General features: G+C 37.3%; 3 protein-coding genes across 3 annotated transcripts in view; 2 read left to right on the top strand and 1 right to left on the bottom strand.

The window, feature by feature from the left end:
* LOC124165975 (adenylosuccinate lyase) overlaps nt 1–19,389 on the bottom strand; it is a 400,694-nt gene that overhangs the window by 348,610 nt on the left and 32,695 nt on the right. The gene's annotated exons all lie outside the window — the stretch shown is intronic.
* LOC124166054 lies at nt 1,329–6,568 on the top strand. Its single transcript, XM_046543653.1, has 4 exons — nt 1,329–1,560; nt 1,722–1,857; nt 3,245–3,406; nt 5,125–6,568. The coding sequence occupies exons 1-4, from the start codon at nt 1,499–1,501 to the stop codon at nt 5,344–5,346; spliced, it is 582 nt and encodes a 193-aa protein (XP_046399609.1). The 5' UTR covers nt 1,329–1,498; the 3' UTR covers nt 5,347–6,568.
* LOC124166035 lies at nt 6,677–14,937 on the top strand. The gene is made up of 4 exons (XM_046543621.1): nt 6,677–6,913; nt 9,027–9,165; nt 9,657–9,821; nt 13,471–14,937. The coding sequence occupies exons 1-4, from the start codon at nt 6,846–6,848 to the stop codon at nt 13,720–13,722; spliced, it is 624 nt and encodes a 207-aa protein (XP_046399577.1). The 5' UTR covers nt 6,677–6,845; the 3' UTR covers nt 13,723–14,937.

Here is a 19,389-nt window from a genome sequence, read left to right as displayed (position 1 = left end):
TGCATTGGAATTGTCGGCATCCAGCATGAAACTAAGTATGTACTTGCATGAGCGAAATTTTTTACGAGGATGAGGGGCAGCCTGGGACATACTTTCATCGTTTGGGTGAGATTGAACTTACTGCAGTACACAGTTGGGTGAGATGGTAAGTATGACTTAATTACTAGTGTTTAAAATATGACACTTTTTATCCATTTCCGATCTTAATCCAACAATAGTAGCGAATGAAAACAAATAACTAAGGTATTTTCAGAAAATTCAACAACACAAAATCTGAAATAATTCGGACGGGTAACTTATGAGAGGAACTGAAGAATTTTTACAAAACGTTTTTTGCCCAAGATTTTGTTTCCTTAATTTTCGATCTTTAATGACCCAATAGTCACCCTTCAGTCGCTAATGAAAACAGCGTACTTTTTTAACGAAACGTACAACTATATCACGTACTCTCAGAACAGGCTCACCGGTACAGCTTTAAATCGCGCCTTCGGTGCGACCAGGACGTGACTATTATTCAATTAACCAAAAGCTAAAATAACTCTGAGGACTTAAATTCTACGGTTTTAAGAACATTTGTAAAGCGTGTGCAGGCTACAAATTAATCCTGAATTTCCCAACTTCGCACCTATTTTACACCTTGTTATCAATCAGGATATTACGTCTAAATCCCCGAAAATGAAAAGGAGACTTCGTTGATTTTCACTGATTTATTTCGTCCGTACGACGTGTTTCGAACCATAGAGGTCATTATCAAGTACAAAAAATTTGAATGGTAAGCAAACATGCTAATGACTGAAAACTTTAGGCCTTAAAAATTATTTTTACTTGATGGTATTCAAAAATCATGAATTTTACTTTCAATCTTCAATATAACTTCCTTTCTTTTGAAGTATTCCGGAATAGTCCGGAACAATTTTTTGAAGGGGATGGGGGAGAGAATGGAAGGAGTGGATGTCAGGAGGGGGAGGGGAAGGTGTTGGGTTGGAAACCCCAATTGGAGGTTGTATTGAGAATACCCTTTAACTTCCACATAGTTGATCCTAATACAATTGAACGAATTACGTCTAAATATCACTTTGTTATATTAACGCAGAATTTCCCAACTCGTGGCTCAATTTGCGAGCTATTACTAAATCCGTTCATTTTAAATATCGAGAAAAAACTTGCACTCGATCCACGGGGAAGAGATGTAACGGATGAGAAAAATCCTCGTGCCGTTGATTTACAATGCAGACAACACTAGGTGACACCTAAGCCTTAAACTCTTTGTTTTCCTTACTTCGTTTCCGTGAGCCCAGGAAGGAAGCGGTGGTTGAGATGCACTTCCCTCGGCGAAAAAAAAAACACTTCAAGAGGCGTCTCGCACCGCTCTCATTTGTTTGACGTCCAACAGCTCCGTATGGTGTCTGACTTGGTCAATGGTGGTTCAATGTGTCGAATTCACTTGCATCTTTTGCTCATAAACAAGAGGAGGGTGTGAGCCACTAAAACGCTACCAATGATGCAAGAAGAAAGGGAAGCTCCCCCCAAACTGAAACTAAAAATAAGACCACTATCAAGGTATGTACGCAATTAAATTCTAGAAAATCTGAGTGCGCCTAATGATATTTTTTAAATTCGAAGTTCACCAGTGCAGACTTCAGTTATCTTTCAAATCAATTATATATTGTTGTTAGAATTCTAAATAGTACAAGTAAATTTTTACCACTATCCTTCCTCAGCCAGACACCAGCTCAGAGCGTAGAACGCTTACATTCGCAAAGATCCAGATTACAGCAACAATTATCATTCGATGGATCGCCACCACTACAAGGAAGGCAAAGAGCGTTCGTACAATTCATCAAAATAATTGAGCTAGTGAGTACATTTTTAACATAAGTTAATTTCATGCAAATCTACCACACAAGAGTTAAATACGTGCTAACGATTAAGGGAATAGTTCGAATGAGTTAATGAGAATTGAGAGAATAAATCTAAGGTTATTCCTACTGGGAATTATCTTTCCAAGAAAATTTTCTTCAACGTTAGTACGACTCTTCCTGGAGCAATGTTTTTTACATTTACAGCCCACAGACGTCAGCACCATTTTTTACTTTCACCAAATCACAAAAATGGTATCAATTAATTAATGGTATCAAATCATTGATTAATCAATGACGAGGTTTACGGTTCAAATGAGTGAAACATGAATCAATGCAATCATGATTATTTTCTCAATTACTGAATGTCATTACAATTTTATGCAAGTGTCGAGTAAAGACTTCACCAACTACCCTCCAAATCATCCTCAAATTATCATAAGGCTGAATTACTTCATCGAAAAATCTACCACGCCATTAAATCAAGAGCAATCGGTCTGATAAAGGGGTACTAATAGGATATGGAAGATTCAGAAGCCAAGGGTTATAAGTTATTTTTTTCTAAACAGTTAGGTACAGAATTGGGTAAAGAAAACAACCGAGATCAACTAGATACTCAATAGTGCATTTAATTTTCCATTCGATGCAAGAACAGAGCAGAGACTCACTTGCATCCCTCGGCCACCAAGTGCTTGTATATTTCTTCTTTCAATTTCCATACGTAACGCTGTTTAGAAAATATATCACTTGTTCCCCTCAGCTTCTTACCCCGTCATATATTTTGAATGGGATCGTGGGGCATATGGTATATGCAGAGGAAGATGAACAGGCATTTCTTGAAAATTCCTTGGAGGGAAAAACGCTTAAAAGGAAGGAAAAAAAAGTTTTCCGGCAGCCTGAAATTTTTTTGGCCGTTCAGTCTCCAAGATGCGTTCCGTCTCGACGTCTTCTCAACATAACTCACTTCCTTCTCGCCTCCGCGCACCATGCATTATGCACTATGCCTCAGCAATATGCATCTCTTTAGGGAAATAGTCACAACAAAGTATGCCAATATCTTACCTATTCATTATCTTAGTCACGGGAGATATATTCAGACAGCTCCCCGATGTTTAAGAATAGTTGATAACAATGCAAGCATTGGATGGAAATATCTTTACTCTAAATATATTTAGTGAAACTTTCACTGGTCCACTCGCAATATTTATGAAGTTTTGGTAGCGAAAAAATATTTCAAGCGGTCTAAAAACATTCTCACCTTCTTGGTACAGCTGAAAAGGTACTTGGTAGTCAAAAACAAGGGAATATGACAAAAATGGTGAATATAATTTTAAAAAGCTTAAGTAATGGTAATCCAAATCTATTTCATCTATCTCACCATCTAGATTCTTTCTGTGGTTTGTGCTGTTCTTTACTACAAAGGAATCATGGTGATGCCTTCTGGGCCAAGAAGAGTCATGCCGAACGTTACCTTTTACGGTTACATGGTGATCAACTTTGTCGTCGTCATTGACTTGTTCATGAGGCAAAAAATTTCAGGCCATGTGGTGAGTACAGTGCATTAAAGACACACCAGTCTCAGGAATGCTTTAACTATTATGTAATCATTTTTTTAATTTTCACTACCAGTTTCCCTGCCGCACAGTCAAGATTAGTGTTTTTGATGTTTAATACATAAGGGCTAAAAAGTGCTTTTGACCTTTTTTTAAAAGCACAATTTATAGATAAAATAAAATTATAATGCATTTAAAACGATGAACTGACTGTATTTCTTTCACTTGCAATTTGGATTAATGTTACAAGCAAGATTACGGAGGAATTACCGGGGGAAGATAAGTTTTTCCGTTCACATGTTCGTATTTTAGCATTATTACATATCCCTACTAAATTATTAAATGCTATGCATTTTTGAACCTCTGATCTCTATCGTTAGATTACCATATTGCTAAATGAATTATATCCGTCAAATGCAAACCATGATCCTGTTGATTAATGCTTTCATCGAAAAAATAACCTTTTTCAAATTTTTCTGCTACTGAAAGTGGATGCTTAGAATAGAATCATTAGCAATCCAAAAATAAAAGATCATATTCTATGAGGGTAAAGAGCACAGTTACTCTTTGTCATTAATTATAAAACAAACCCAACAGCTTAGAAACTACCAACTAGTGATAAAACTTTTATTTTCGGCGAGAATCTGAATAACGAAAAACTATATTAACCTCTTACTTCAATACGATTTTAAATATGTCATCGCGAAGGCCACATATACATTCCTCATGATTGTTTTGAAAAATCATACCTCAAATAACGAGGACGCTGTTCGGTGGATTTCAAAAACATACAAAATCAATAGTAATTAAATAATTAAAAGAATCAATAAAAACATTTATAAATGAAATTCAAGAACGTTTTGCAAAAGAGAAAAAAGATCACAGTGAAAGGTTTATTTATCCATCATCTATCTAACTAGATGTATAATCGAGTTGAATCAATTTATAACTTATATTTAGGAATGAAACATCGGCCAATGATAACAAGTATTGAATCCTAAAAGACGCAAGAGATAGTATTCTTTCCTCGTAGTGAATATATGAAGACAGCGCTCGAAGTGTCTGCGCAGTAAACAAAGCAAGCTGAGGACAGCATTGAAACCCCCAACATAAATATTATTATAAAAATGGATAAAGTTAAAAATTGAACACTTACAAATGTTACTATATCTCTTCTGGTTCATAAGGATTAAATTCATTGGGAATTAAATGTTAAATCGACATAACAGGTAATGCCGGAATAAGCCAATTATATTTTTTCACACTTCAAGGTCGTAGAGGGAGGAATGGATATCACATGATTATTTCTTCTTTGTATTTTTTCTTACATCTATTTTCTTTAAACAGGAACAAAAAATCGCTCTTTTCACATTTGATCAGAGATTTTTCACCGAAAAAAGAAGAAACAAATTAACACTCTCACATGACAATAAAATGAAACTTAATTTTTGAACTAGTCCAAATAATGAAGCTTCCTCACAAATCTGAAATCAAAACACAACATCTGATTAAGATAAAAGAAACTTAAGTTTCGGCACTGAGCCACCAATCAAGGCTATAAAATTTATTTGCATTACTGACAAGCCATCATTGATTGAAGCAGGAAATTTTGCTTTCATAGCCAATAAATACAAAAAAGTAGTGATTGTCGATTTTCTCTTTGTGCAAATTAATTTCCAACACCGATGAAAAATTATTTCTAAACCTTACAGGTGAGGCTCCTGGGTGTACTGGGAACTGTACTATTCGCAGTAGCTGGGATGCTCAGTATAGAAACATGGAGCAAGAAAGAATACGACGAAAACAACACTGAATTTAAATTCTGCGGAAAAGTATTGCTGTCCGTGGGAATAATATCCATCATAAACGCAGTACTACTGTGCGTGGACACCATCTACAGTTATCGCGTGTGGGTGAAAGCATTATGCCGGTGATTTTTTACACCATATGTAGACACTAGAGGCATTTAAAAGTTTCCGTCACAATATGTTTCAAATGAATTACGAAAATGGACAGAGAGCCAATCATGTGTCGATAGACAATGTTTCATTACCCTTAAAATATTGAAGCATACGACCCATTCTCCAAGATATTTGGTAAGTAATATTGTCCAACACAAGGTAGCAAGCTCGGGGGAATATCCAGCATCAGATCTAACGTTTTATTACATTAGACAAATAAATATTGCAAGTGTCATGTGTTTCCCTGACCAAATACTTCCATGATATATTCATGTTTTGAAACGCTCAAAAGGTCAAAAATATAAGGCCACAGCACATACTTTGGATTTCACTCACTTCCTATATCAGATACTGGGGTATATTAAATACATTAAATATGCATAAATGCTAATACAATATTAAGTTATCGCTTTCAAACTTCGTGAACATATTACAAGAAAAAAACTCGGGTGCGGGAATATCAAAAGCTTACTTTGAAAGTTGTAAGTTGAAAACATACATTGATCATGTTTAACATGAATACAAGGCACCCACTCTCACTATTCGGAATTTCGTTTTTTTACCATACGGTCAATGCCCAAGGATGTGAATGTCAAAATTATCATATCGTCAAGGGTACCTAAGGATTTTACTTTCAAAATGGCTTTAAGAGGAGCAATTGTGCGTTATTCAGATAACTGAATTCACGCTCTGAAGTAATAAATAGAATTCTTCACCCCCGCAAAAAAAGGAGCAAAGCATTAACACCTAGAACTTTAAACGGAAATTTGCTCATGCCATGGATGTTACAAACTGGAGCATGGAAAATAAAAATCAGTAGTTGTAGTAAGAGACCAAGGAAAATCTATGCTGACGAGTACTAAATTGCATTACTGAGGACATCGTTTGGTTCCTCGTAGCCGGTTACTAAAGCTATCAGTTGATTGTAGCCAAACGTAAACCACTTACGGTACTTTTTCCGGCAACACTGTTTATACTCAAAGTACCATATCAGAGACAGTTAACTATTTTTAAAATTAATACTGAAAAATTGAAAAACACGCATCCAAATTTGCCGCGATGTTTTCCATCAGCGAAGTGAATTTTGGTTGGTTTTGATGTACGCTTTTGTAACAGTGTTATAATATATTATGTAAATTGTGCCTGAAATCAGACGGAATTCGAGGATAAAATAAATAAATATTACGAAAACTTAGGTCTTGTGAATATATTAAGAAATTAGCTACCCAAACGTTGCTCTATTACATTTAAAATACGGTCTTGAGGGTAAAGAAGTAAAAGGAAGTCGGCCGCAGCCATGTTGGAGGCAGAAAAGGAAGTGGCTCCCTCGTAGGGCACATAATCAACTTCCTTCCTGCCGAGTCCTCGGCCCGGCCGTCAAGAAGGAAAGTATTACTCTAGAGGGATATACTCAAAAGAACACAAGCATTATTAAATGTGAAAAGTTTACTCCACAGTTTAAAGCGTCGAATATGGTGGAAACGGGATCACTAAAACGACCTCAACGACGAACGTCTTACGAGTTGGTTCGCCTACCAAGGTAAGATGAACCAAATATCTTAAGTGATTGCAAGCAGTAGTGTGCCAGCGCGACAAAAAATAACAAAATAAAAACGGCAAGCTGCAGAAAGTGTCAAGAGATAAGGAAGAGAGAGAATGTGTAGTAGATTTTCAAATAATAATCAAATCTACTGAACGGTGACAACATCTGGCGATGTAGTCAAAGTTCCATAGTTTTCCTTTCTTTCTTGAGAAAGTAACAATTTTCCGTCTAAATATAGCACTTTTATCTTTATGGTAGTCTTTACAGCAATTTTGAATACTTGCATCGCCTTTACTTGTCCGCTTGAACGTTGCATTTTATTTAGGAACTGCAGACGAATGAATTTCAGATCGCATTACTTCCCTACTTCACTCTCTAATTGCATGTCCATCATTAATTATTCGTGCTAAAACTTGCGTGAATTTCCTAAACTTCAGTTTCTCCTTTCCATTGCAATAACTGGTTAAGCAAACATCTTCGATAAATCAGATGAAACTAAAAATAAGTCAGCAGTTAAATAATAGTCATTCTCAACTAACGAAGAAACTTAGGAGAACGTACACTTCTTGGTTTATTTTGTTTTATACAAGGTGGGAAAAAATACCTTTTGCAGTAAATAACGTCTCATTAAAGAACAATTAAATTTCAACAGCAGCGTATTTCACTGATGACTACCTTTCTCTTAAAACAAAAACTGTGGATTTCCTGTCAAATCTTCATGCATTGCATTGTTATGTGGCATTCCAACTTTACGCCCGAGACATTTTTACACGTTTTCATAACTGTCAATATTTTCTTATAGCTACTACGAGATGAATATGGATCACTTAATGAACCAGAGATTACTACTCTTGTGCTCTTAACCGACAATCGTTTCTCTCCGACATTTTGCGAGTAAATATTCTGTTAAAAGTAATCATGTATCGAGTACCATTGAGAAGTCAAAGCAGTTGAGGGCCAGAGAAAGGTGACAAAATCAAGAGGAAGAGCTCTCTTCGTAATGTATGCTCGATAGAGATCATTCTCGCGTGCGAATGTAATATTATCCTATTTTAATCAAGCAAAGCATAAGTATCGAGTTTAAAAAAGATGACGTAAATCAATAGCCAACGTGAACTATCCCGAAAAAATGCACCTAATCTTGAACAACTACGCTAAACTAATGCGTATGACATCATTACGGACAGGATAAATCATTTTTTTAACCATTTTCCTTCGACACATTGTATATACTGTACGTCAAACGGTAAGCCACTATTGATATAATGATAATAGATATGCCACACTTTAATGAAGATACTTCATTCCATAGGGCGGTCCATAATGTTTAACCTACCGCGAGAAGATCTAAAGTTAGCAACATAAAAAGAATATGTTTAACCATATAAAGCAGTCATCTGGTGGTACAAATAAAAAGTATGTTCGACTTAAGTCATCAGGTATATTGCTGAAAACATGCATAAAATTGAAATTAGATGAGTAAATTAAATTCCCACGCGCGAAATAAGTGCCTCACTAAATTCCTCGTAAAATTGGACTCCTCAATGGCAACGAAAGACTCCTTGATGTCACCCAAGACATGCTTTCCATTAGCAGAGTATTCACCCGCAAAATTTTGGAGAGAAACGGTTATGGCGTAAGAACAATGATCTCTTGTTCATTAAATGATCAGCATTCATCTCGCAATAACTATGATAAAATATTTAAAGATGTGACTTAAATTAAGAATTCTTATCTATACCTGAATCCATCACTGACTGAGCCCAAGGAAAGATGACGCTCACGATAATTGTCTTGAAAATCAATCCTCTTTAAAAGTATATGAATCACAATTTATGATGATATGTAGGGTCAAAATGTAACATTTAGAAAGAAAAAAATACCATTTTGCGAGTCCCGAGAACAGTAGCGACTAACTGCGAGAGAAAAAGAATATAATTTATTACAATTGAAAATGAAAAAGACCCCATTTTAATTTAATTCTTGCCATTCTGTCAACATATTACTCTACAGAAAAATGTTAGCAATCTAAAACATATTTCATAAATGTTGTGCTTGCTTTAATTGGCAATAATCACAAATTTCATTTATAATTTATTAATAACAACAGTGAAAGCTCACTATCAAGCGTAAGAGTTCTACGCACATCCAATCTTCAGAATGCGGTCACAGCTGCCAACATCAAGGATCCATCGTTCAACTACGACACGCTGTGGAAGTGCTCCTTTTACATTAAGGTGACACAGTGGGTAAGAATGAGATAACTATTAGTAAGTCACTAAATGTGAATTTTACAGGAGACGAAAGAAAGAGGTTTTCCAACATTGTGAAGCTCATATTAAGTGTACACATTTCTTCAATCGTAGCAACTGATATATTTAACCAATTTACTTGAAATACAATTAAAAAACTTACGTTATTTTAAATAAATCACAAGCATTCAACACAGATTAACGTAGGTAATCACATTAAATATCCCTTGATTTCTTATTACTTATGTAGTTATTTTTAAACTGTCATGCCCACGTGAGGTGATAATGATTATACAGTTAGCCTTCGAATAGCGAACATCTCCCATAGGAGAATAGCTATTTAGGATCTGGTATAAGAATTTTGAACTTATCACAAACACCTCTAAATAGCTGACATTCAATAACGGGCGTGGACATCTGAAAATGTATATTTTTCCCAAAGGATCCAAAGTCTAAGCGCTGATTTAGCACTTGTGTCTCAATTTCAGGCAATATCCATCACTTGTGCAGCGCTTTACTCTAAAGGCAATGAGTTGCAGCGGTTCTCTTATGTGAATAAATCACTACCGTACGTTGTGTTCTTCGCCTATATACTCATCAATACCGTCATAATCTTCAGTTTCATAATCAAGGAGAAGATGCCGGAGCTGCTAGTGAGTATAATAATGTCCCTGCTTTACTGTAACTCATTCATTTAAATACCTTCATACTCTCGAGGTGTCATCGCGTCTACCTTTTTTCAAGCTAATGACTTTTAGCTATCGATTAAAGGCCGCAAAAAGGAGGGCAATTCGCCGCCTAGCAATCTTGAGAATATGAAAGTAAGTTGCAAGAAAAAAAGAGGTCCTTCAAAAGGCTGCAGCAATTAGGGCTTAGTTTCACGCCAATAGTAGCCACGCTTAGTTTCGGAGACACTGTATTTCATATACCCCATCAAAATGAACCCAGCCAGAAAAATTTACCTGGCAACTAACTTTTTCTTGTACAGAAAAGGGTTTCTACGAGGATCTCAGACGGATCATCTGTCCCAGGTGCCAACTATTTTGTACCATGTCCTCTTCAACATATCTTTCAATTTCTATAAAAGAAACGCTTAGTTTCCATGATACGAAAAGGATAACGAATTCATAATAAACCTCAACCCCTCAAACGGTAAAAATTGGAAAGAACCACACTGAGCTACTGAAATCCATGCATTGGAATAAAGGTGCTCAGTACACCAAAACCCAAAGTGTATTGAGAAAACTGCACATGTGTTCACTTAAAATAGCCTCCAAGCATGGCGATATTTATGAATGCACGAAAAATATTTTCGCAATTCCACTAACTTTAGGTTCTACTGAATTATACAAGACCTATTACGGGACCCCTTTACCTTGGGCTACAACCTTGTCGCGGTGGAAAGGCTTGCGAGTTCCTATGACCCCTAGAGCTGCACTGGCGGGATTAATTCTAAATAATTCCCGGTAGGGCCACCCATGCCGATAGTCGAAGGGTAGGAGCCAGAAGATGGTGTCACGTAAAAAAACACTGCTGAAATGGAAGTGGGAAACCCTACCAACTATCTCTTCCCTGAAAACACGGAGTGCAACCAACTGAGCCTCGGAATATCATCGAACGGGGCCCATCCGCAAAGGGCGGGTGTCGTTCTCGGCAGCGAGGTCGGCATGGTCCTCGGGGTCGTCAACATGCGAAATCCTTGCAGAGATTTATCATCAACAGCAGCAATGAAGAAAGAAGGAAAGAAGACCAAGAAGATGGAGAAGAAGAAGTCGGCTATAAATGTAGGGTCGTGGAATGTGAGGACTATGATGAGGGCGGGGAAGTTAGAAAATATCAAAGGGGAAATGGGTAAAGGAAGTATAGATATCTCAGGGTTATGAGAAGTGACGAGGAAAGATGGTGGGGACTATTATAATGACGGGTATAGGGTTGCATAGAGTGGTGGGAAGGAAAGCCAGCGAGGGGTAGCTTTAGTATTAAACGGGATGGGTAAGCGTGTGGCAGGTATAGACCAGGTAAGCGATGGCATTCTGGTGGTAGAAATTGAGGCGCGACCCACCAACTCCGTGGTGGTTCAAGTTTACATGCCCACCAGTAATCATAGGGAGGAAGAAGTAGATGAGGTGTATGAACAGCTCGAGGAAATAACTAGAAAAACCCCAGGTTAGAAAAATCTAGTAGTGATGGAAGACTGGAACACTTCAGTCGGGGAAGGGAGGGATGGACACGAAATAGAATATTTTGGACTAGGAATGAGGAATGAGAAACAGATGAGAGAAAGCAGCAGAATTTTGCAGGAGAAACAGATTCTTCATCACAAGCAAGTGATTCAATCATCATAAAGGGCGAAGGTACACATGGAAAAGTCCAGAAGAAGTGAGGAGATATCAAATAGACTACATTATGGCAAGACAGAGATTTAGGAGTGTGAAAAACTCGCGCAGCTTCCCTGCAGCGGATGCGGATTCAGACCACAACTTAGTAATTATGAAATGCAACGTCAGATTCAAAAGTCTTATGAAAGTTAGGAAGGCGAAGAAATGGAACGTAGAAGCCCTGAAGGGGAGTATGATGAAAGAATATGAGAAACTAGTGGACATTATAGTTTACGGGAGATTGGAAGTAGAATGTAGAGGAAGGGTGGGATAATATGAAAACGGGAATGGTCAAAGCGGCGGAGCAGTCAATTGGCTACGTTGACTGCAGAAGGATAAAGAATCCTTGGGTTACGTCGCTAGTTAAGTCGCTATCGGGCGGCAAAAGAGGACAGGCCATGTCTAAAATTAAGGCTAAAGATGGGAGGATGCTAACCGAGCGAGGAGAGATACAGAGTAAATAGTTAGACGAGCGGTGCGAGTAGTATGGGATGAGGATTAATCTGAAGAAGACCAATGTAATGCGGTTTTGTAAAGCACCGAGAGCGAGGAAGGTGAGACTCAAGATAAAAGTAGTAGTGGAAAAACTTGAGCAAGTAGAGCTATTCAACTATTTAGGCAGCACATTAGAGGAAAACGGATACAGTAGTAAGGACATCGGGAAGCGAATAGCATTAGCCAAGGAGTCGCTCATGAACAGGAAGGGGCTTCTGAGACGATCGTTATGTAAGAGTTTAAAGAAAAGGTTAGTGAAGAGTTTGATCTGGAGTGTAGCTCTCTACGGAGCGGAAACGTGGACACAACGGAAGGAGGACAAGAGAAGATTGGAGGCATTCGAGATGTGGGTATGGAGAAGAATGGAGAAAGTGAAATGGAAGGAGAGGAGGAGGAACTACGAAGTGCTGGAAATGGTGGGTGTAGGATTAGGCCTTACAGTGAACTGAAGAAGGCAGTGCTGGAAGGAAAGGGAGGCTCCCAGATTACTTCTTTAGTACTCCATGGAAAACTACCTTAATCGGTTTAATACTATAATAATAATTACGGAATCACATTACATACTATTTTCGACATAGATTCCAGTTAAATTTTAGGGTTGAGTTCCTTGGAATTTTAACTGACGCCTCAAAGTAAATAAATACATACGCATCGAGATGGCAACGCTGTAGCCAAAAACTGAGACAACTTTGAAATTCCTTACATCTTGAATATTATTATGAAAAATGGAAAACGTTAACTAAAATAAATAATTAACAGATTTCACTAAATTGCTTTGCCTTTCCTTCTTATAGAGTTCTACATAAAGTGGAAATAAAAATTTCAATCAAGTAAACACCAAGAAAATAAATCCGCTCGCCGACTTCCAATGCGTTGAGAGCTCGGAGTGGTGAAAGATTTTCACTGCGATCCAACTGCAGCCCATTACAAAGCATCGCTTCCATTGGCCAGCCAATTGAGAACTTTCACCAACCAATTGAGATCTTTCTTAATCGTTTTCCGATCATCTCTACGACTTGTCCATTCTCCTTCATAACCTATTCTGCATCTCTATCCTCAGGATCCACGTTTCTGCCTCATGTATACAATTTATTGTAATACGTGGTAATAGCGTCTGAAGTTTGATAACGGTATTTTTTCCTGTTCACCTACCCACTCATATACGTGAGATAACATCAAATCAACGAATACCGTGTTTCTTTTAACACGATGAAGGATACATAATAAAATAACTGATCATAGGCAAATGATGAAATGGGGAATCCTGTGATTTCGAATTTTTCTATTTCGATACGCAGACGTCGAAAATCCCTCTATTCCAAATATGCTAATTTTCAGAGGCCTTCTCGGCTACAAATATCTTCCATACATGATATGAAATTCATAGCATTGAAGAGGAAAATTTATTTAATATTGCTTTTTCTTTCAGATAAGGATGTTCGGATTTCTTGGAGGGGTTCTTTTCGCCGTGGCTGGAGGACTGAATCTTTACATTTGGCTTTTTCACAAGGACTACGATGAGGAGCAAATGTCAGATCTAAAGGCACTCGACATTAGCGATCCTCACATCTCACTGAACTGCCTCCTCGCCGAAGTAATCCTGGACTTCACCGCCGCAGCCCTCTACTGCATTGACGTCACCACCAGCTACTATAAATCCCTCAATGGCATTTTCATATGAGGAGCGCCAATGAAGTGAAAAGTTTACTCCGCTGTCTTACGGAGGAAACTTGAAAGGACATTTTTTTTTAGTTTTGAAACTAGCCAAACTGCAGCAACACCTCGCGATATTCGAAGAATCAGATAAGTGTGGAAAAAACTGTGACAAATAAATGATTACTCATTGGCTATCCAACACCCGGTTACAAAGAAACACAGTCAAATTTTTCTTGGCGTAGTATCGAGAGTAAATCACAAACGAAATCATGTACAATGCTATTTTATACAAGGCTGAAGGGCGTGAAAAATAACTCGTGATATGCAGGAATGAACGAAAACGCAGATACTAATTTTTTAGAAGTTAGTGTCTGCGTTTTACCGGCTTTGATTTTATCGGTTACTATAGGCATTTACGGAAGTAGTATCTTTAATCCCCCTTGAGATGCCTTTGTCTTATAACCCGATTTTATTCTTCACATCGAAGTAAGTCCCAAGGCTCTTTACCTGGCTCATAGATAGTGTTCTCATCCTTTCCTCACCCACTAATCCATCATCTTTCCCTCATAACAGAATTAATTTTACCCGGCCACTGAATGCCTCCCCTACCCAACTGCTGCCGATTACAAAAAATCTTTGCCATCGGTTCTTATTTCGTTTCCAAGACTTTACCATTCTCCTTCATATGCACACATTGGGCGCATAAAACCTAATCTGGTTCTCTTTCCTCAGAACCCAAGTTTTTGACTCATGTAAGCGATACTTCAGTTTTAATAATTATATATAATGTCTGAAGTTTGATTAGGGTCTTTTTCTATTAGCTAACTACCACTAATGTACGCGAGGAAGACATTGCATCAATTTATACTTAACTTCTTTCACATGAAGAGGGATGGATCTTAAAATAACAGTTTATAGACAAATGATACAACGAATGATCACAGAGTTACGATTTAAGAAAATTCTTCGCCAGTGGCATTCACGTCGATGCGTTCCACGGAGTATACACGTCTGCTTAACACATCGACAATGGAGGGACGGGCAAACTGAAAAACAGAATAATAAGCTGCGCCGAGGTGTCAGGGCCAAGGTCATACGTTTGCCCACACAAATATCAAGACTTTGGCACGTAAACAAGAACATTACGTTTAAATGACTAGAAAGAGGTTCTTCCGCAGTGACGAGTGGATGGCCGTCAGAGCTCGCTGAGAAACGGAATCAATCTCAGATGACATTTATTCATAATATTCTAACAGTGAGATAAACCATGACTAATCTTCGCCGTCAAGTAGGTCTTTTAGTAAACTAGGCGCAAGGAAAACTGCACACAGTAGTGCCAGATAATTTCTTTTTATTGTATCCACTATGTGAAATGCATTCATTCCTTGTATATCTGATGCAAATGACCAAAAATAAACAGAGGTTAAAAAGTGATAATAACATTTAAATGTCTCAAGCTTTGTAGCGCCAGTCTATCTACTTCATTCCAATCCAATAAATAATCCTACTTCATTCATATCCATTAAATAATCCTATTCATCATCATCAACCCCTCCACGATAAAAAAGTTGCCATGCCGAAACAAAATGAAACAAAATTAAATGAAAGCAAAGAAACGAAGTTCCGACGAACAATCAAAGCAATGAAGCAAAATTCAGAAATTTAAAACAGAATCACAGCACAAAAAAATAGTTGTGAAAAAATAATTACACGCAACAATATCGACCCTAAAGCAGGAAATGAGAGACATCTAGACCCCCTGAAACAAAGCCTCTACGTTACATGAAAATTTAGCTCGAAGGCGCACGCAGGAAAATGGTCCTGCATGTTTGGAGAAGCTTCTTACACCAAAATTATGTAAGTGACATAAGGTTTTCAAGGTGAGTAAGTTGGTTGAAACAGTCTCTGGCTTCCAACTTGGTTTGAGTAGGCTCAAAATTCCGACGTTTCGAGCTGAATCTGCTAGTTCGGCACGAATCTCTTTCACAGTTACAAGCCAGAGTGTGTTGCAACTAACAAAATTATCTCATGTCTGATATCTGTTTCATTATGAAAATAATACGATAGTAAGCTAAGTACCTTATATACTTAACCACGAGTAAAAAATTAACCCGCCCTTCACATTTCAACGTAAGTGAATGCACCACTATCAGGCGCAAGAATTGATCTTACATTTAAACGCGTTGCGCAAATAAATTTTTTTGCAAGGGAATCTCGAATACACCTATTTTACTTCATGTTGAGCAAAGACAGACCGAAAATGGTGACAAAAGCGTATTTTTTTTTAATACATACCATGAAATTAAGGTAGACTTGCAATACTGTGATCACACCCACAGTGAAAAAGGTCGAATTTATATGTTTGGCCTTCGTTAACACGTGAGAATAGCTACTGCATGCTAATAGGGCTACCTTCTAAAAGGATGGTGGCCCATTGCATTTATCAAGGTTACTACCCCAATGGGCTCATTCGCCACTTCTGTTTTATGGTCGATTGCGATAGTTTGAAAATAAACTCACTCGGTAGGGTGGTCCTTATTTTAAGGTTGTCGAATTTCTTTTAGGAAATACTGTTTTGTTCCATTTGGCGAGAAAGTAAAATTTTTAGATTATTTTTGCAATTGGATTCCGGAAAAAACGAGCCGCATTTTGATATTTTGGTATTTTTGTTTTTTTTCGGACATAACTGAAGATGATGCCACTCTAGGATTATGTTATCATTTTTCTATACAACGACTGGTTAGGCATTTCTAGGGTATCACTCCAACATCTATCATTTCTGCCCTCTGTTTCCCGGGATGTCGCACCAAGAATGAGCGCGCGCCTACCCAGGCAGATATTTTGGGTGGCACGCGGGTTGCATACTAGGGTGGGCCGAAAAAAAAACTTTTTTTTATTTCGAAGTTGAAATAGCGGGGAAAAGTTGCGAATTGTATAGACAAAGCAAAAGAAAAAAAATACCAAAATCGGTTGACATCTTCCGGCCGGGCATGGACCTTAAAGTTTGACAAAATACGAAAACACTTCATTTTTGTGATTTTTTTATCTTTGAACCAGATGTTTTCGCAATGCAACAGTTTGTAACATCTTCTAATAGAGCCTGAAAACATTTTGTTTTACTTTGGCATAGGTCAGTTGATATATATAAGTCGCGCATAGAGCCTAAAATTTGCCAAAATATTGAAAATGTCACAATTTTACGAGCTCTTTTTTATGTCTTCAATATATCATTTTAATGTAATGGGTACCTACTACTTTGTATTTATTTTTGAGCAATAGAAAATTGTGTTTTATAATGATGTGAATAAATAAACAACTTCTGGTCGCGCAATGACCCCACAAATGCAAATTCGAAATTTTTTTAAATAAGCACCACCCCACTCACACAGTGATTCAACCTGGAAGTTGGTTTGAGCAGGTGAGAGTTAACCATAACTAAGAATTCGCCGCAGGCGTCTGAATATTCGGGATATAAACCCGTGACCCATCATTCAGTAGGCAAGCGCTCCTCCCACTAGGCTCCCACGTTCCCCTGAAAAATAAAGAGACCCGAACGTTTCCTTTCCGTTTTCCGATCAGTCGCAAACTTCACGACATATTCGAGAAGAAAACTACATGGAACTCTAATGACGTCATTGACTCATGAAAAGACGGCGGAGACTTTTTCACTTTTCTAAATTTTGAAATAAAGAGTGACTGGCAACGTGATGTTGCCGTTCCATCTACATAATTCTTTTGATGAATTATAATGATCATTTACAACGGGTTCTTCCATCCATCGGTGGATGTAGGTAAAAGAACCAGTTGCAAAATATTCGTGAAGAAAACTACATGGAACTCTAATGACGTCATTGACTCATGAAAAGACGGCGGGGACTTTTTCACTTTTTTAAACTTTGAAATAAAGAGTGACTGGCAACGTGATATTGCCGTTCCATCTACATAATTCTTTTGATGAATTATAATGATCATTTACAACGGGTTCTTCCATCCATCGGTGGATGTAGGTAAAAGAACCAGTTGTAAACGCCAATTCTTCGACCACCGACCGACTCAATTGACTACCTTTCTTTCGCAAAATACACGTTAGCGTATTCGGAGATCAATCGAAGTTCTACGCAAGAAAAAAAGCAAATTCTCATCAAAAGAGAAAATAGGACTTACCTCATAAAAAATAACCTCTGCATCCCATTTAATCACAAATTGAGTACAGCGAAGATCCTCAAAACCCATGGGGTAAAATCCTAGTTGCTCGCTAAGTCAACCATTTCGACGAACAGCGGGATCAACATGGCCATCAGTACATACCTGGAAAAAAATAAAATTATTATTTCTCCTTTGCAGATGTACTCGAACCACATAATTAGAGATTAGCAATATTTTCCCACCAGAAGTCCTTACAAGACAGATCGTAAGACCATGGAAGGAGGAGGAGTCCTTCCATGGTAAGACTTCGCTGGTGCATGGACATAAACGAGCTCATAATGGGAGAGGAATTTATGAAACACTAAACTTGCACAACTTATTTTTCCGTAGCTTTGAGCATGAAACATATCCTCGCGTGATAAACAGATTTCCTACACTTAAAAAGTCCATAAAAAGTGCATGATAACTAGCAGAATAACTGAAATAATAAAACAAGTATTTTGGGAGAAATCACTGTAGACGGTGCAGACATGATAGACAACATCAGGTTCTGAGAATTCAGAATTAGAGACCATGTTCAACTTTGATGGGGAAAAAGCTAATGACCGTCACCATTTTTCTAAACTGTTTAGCGAACTACAATTTTCGCTGGTTTAAAGCGTACCAAAAAAGCCAATGAACGAAAATTTACTGATAAAAAAACAGAGTGAATAATTACATAAGCTATAATTATTAGGACATTTTCACAATAATCGAAGATAATTTTTTTACATGTCAAGGAAATAAAATATACTTTTATGCGTAAAATAGGTTAGGAAATAAATATATATCAAATGCAAGTACAATTCGACGGTAAAAACGAAAGTCAGAATAAAACAAATTATAATAATTCCATATATATTCTTGAATATCAAACCAAAACTTTTTGCCAATACATTTTGGTAGAGTAAGTTCAAATGTACACCACTCGAGGTCTCTGCACATACTAGCGGGTTTTTGCTACAATACCCACCGCAATCGGCTCCAATCAAAATTTCAAACCCTAATTACAGCCTCGTATTGAAACAAAAAAGAAGGCATTTCAAGAATATAATATTAAATTATTAAAATAAGTCAAAAATGTTCAATATTCTTTCATATTTTTCTGCGACATATCCAAACTTCAATTGAAAATGAATTCATACTTACTTCCACCCCGTTTAAACGCGTGGAAATCAACTAATATTGTAATATCAATTGCTTAAAATTGATCGGCAATCTTTACAGACTTATTAGTTACATGTTCAAATTGGCATAATTACGTGGGGCCCATACATCTGTGATTTCATTTCATATTTACACGAATAAATTTAAAAAGAATAAAATTTGAATGGTTCATTCAATCCGTTGCCAAATGATAAACTGAATATCTGAAGGTCTCTAAGAATCAACAGATTATAGCCGTGCAGACCACTAGCTACTACTAACCCACCACTAACTTTGATTGATGACAAAAGACAACAAATAAATCTCTTTGATCGATTACTAATAGTCGTGAAGTGCTCCA

Source organism: Ischnura elegans, chromosome 1 (genome assembly GCF_921293095.1).
Source record: "Ischnura elegans chromosome 1, ioIscEleg1.1, whole genome shotgun sequence".
NCBI lineage: Eukaryota > Metazoa > Arthropoda > Insecta > Odonata > Coenagrionidae > Ischnura > Ischnura elegans.
This window is presented reverse-complemented; position numbering and strand designations above follow the sequence as displayed.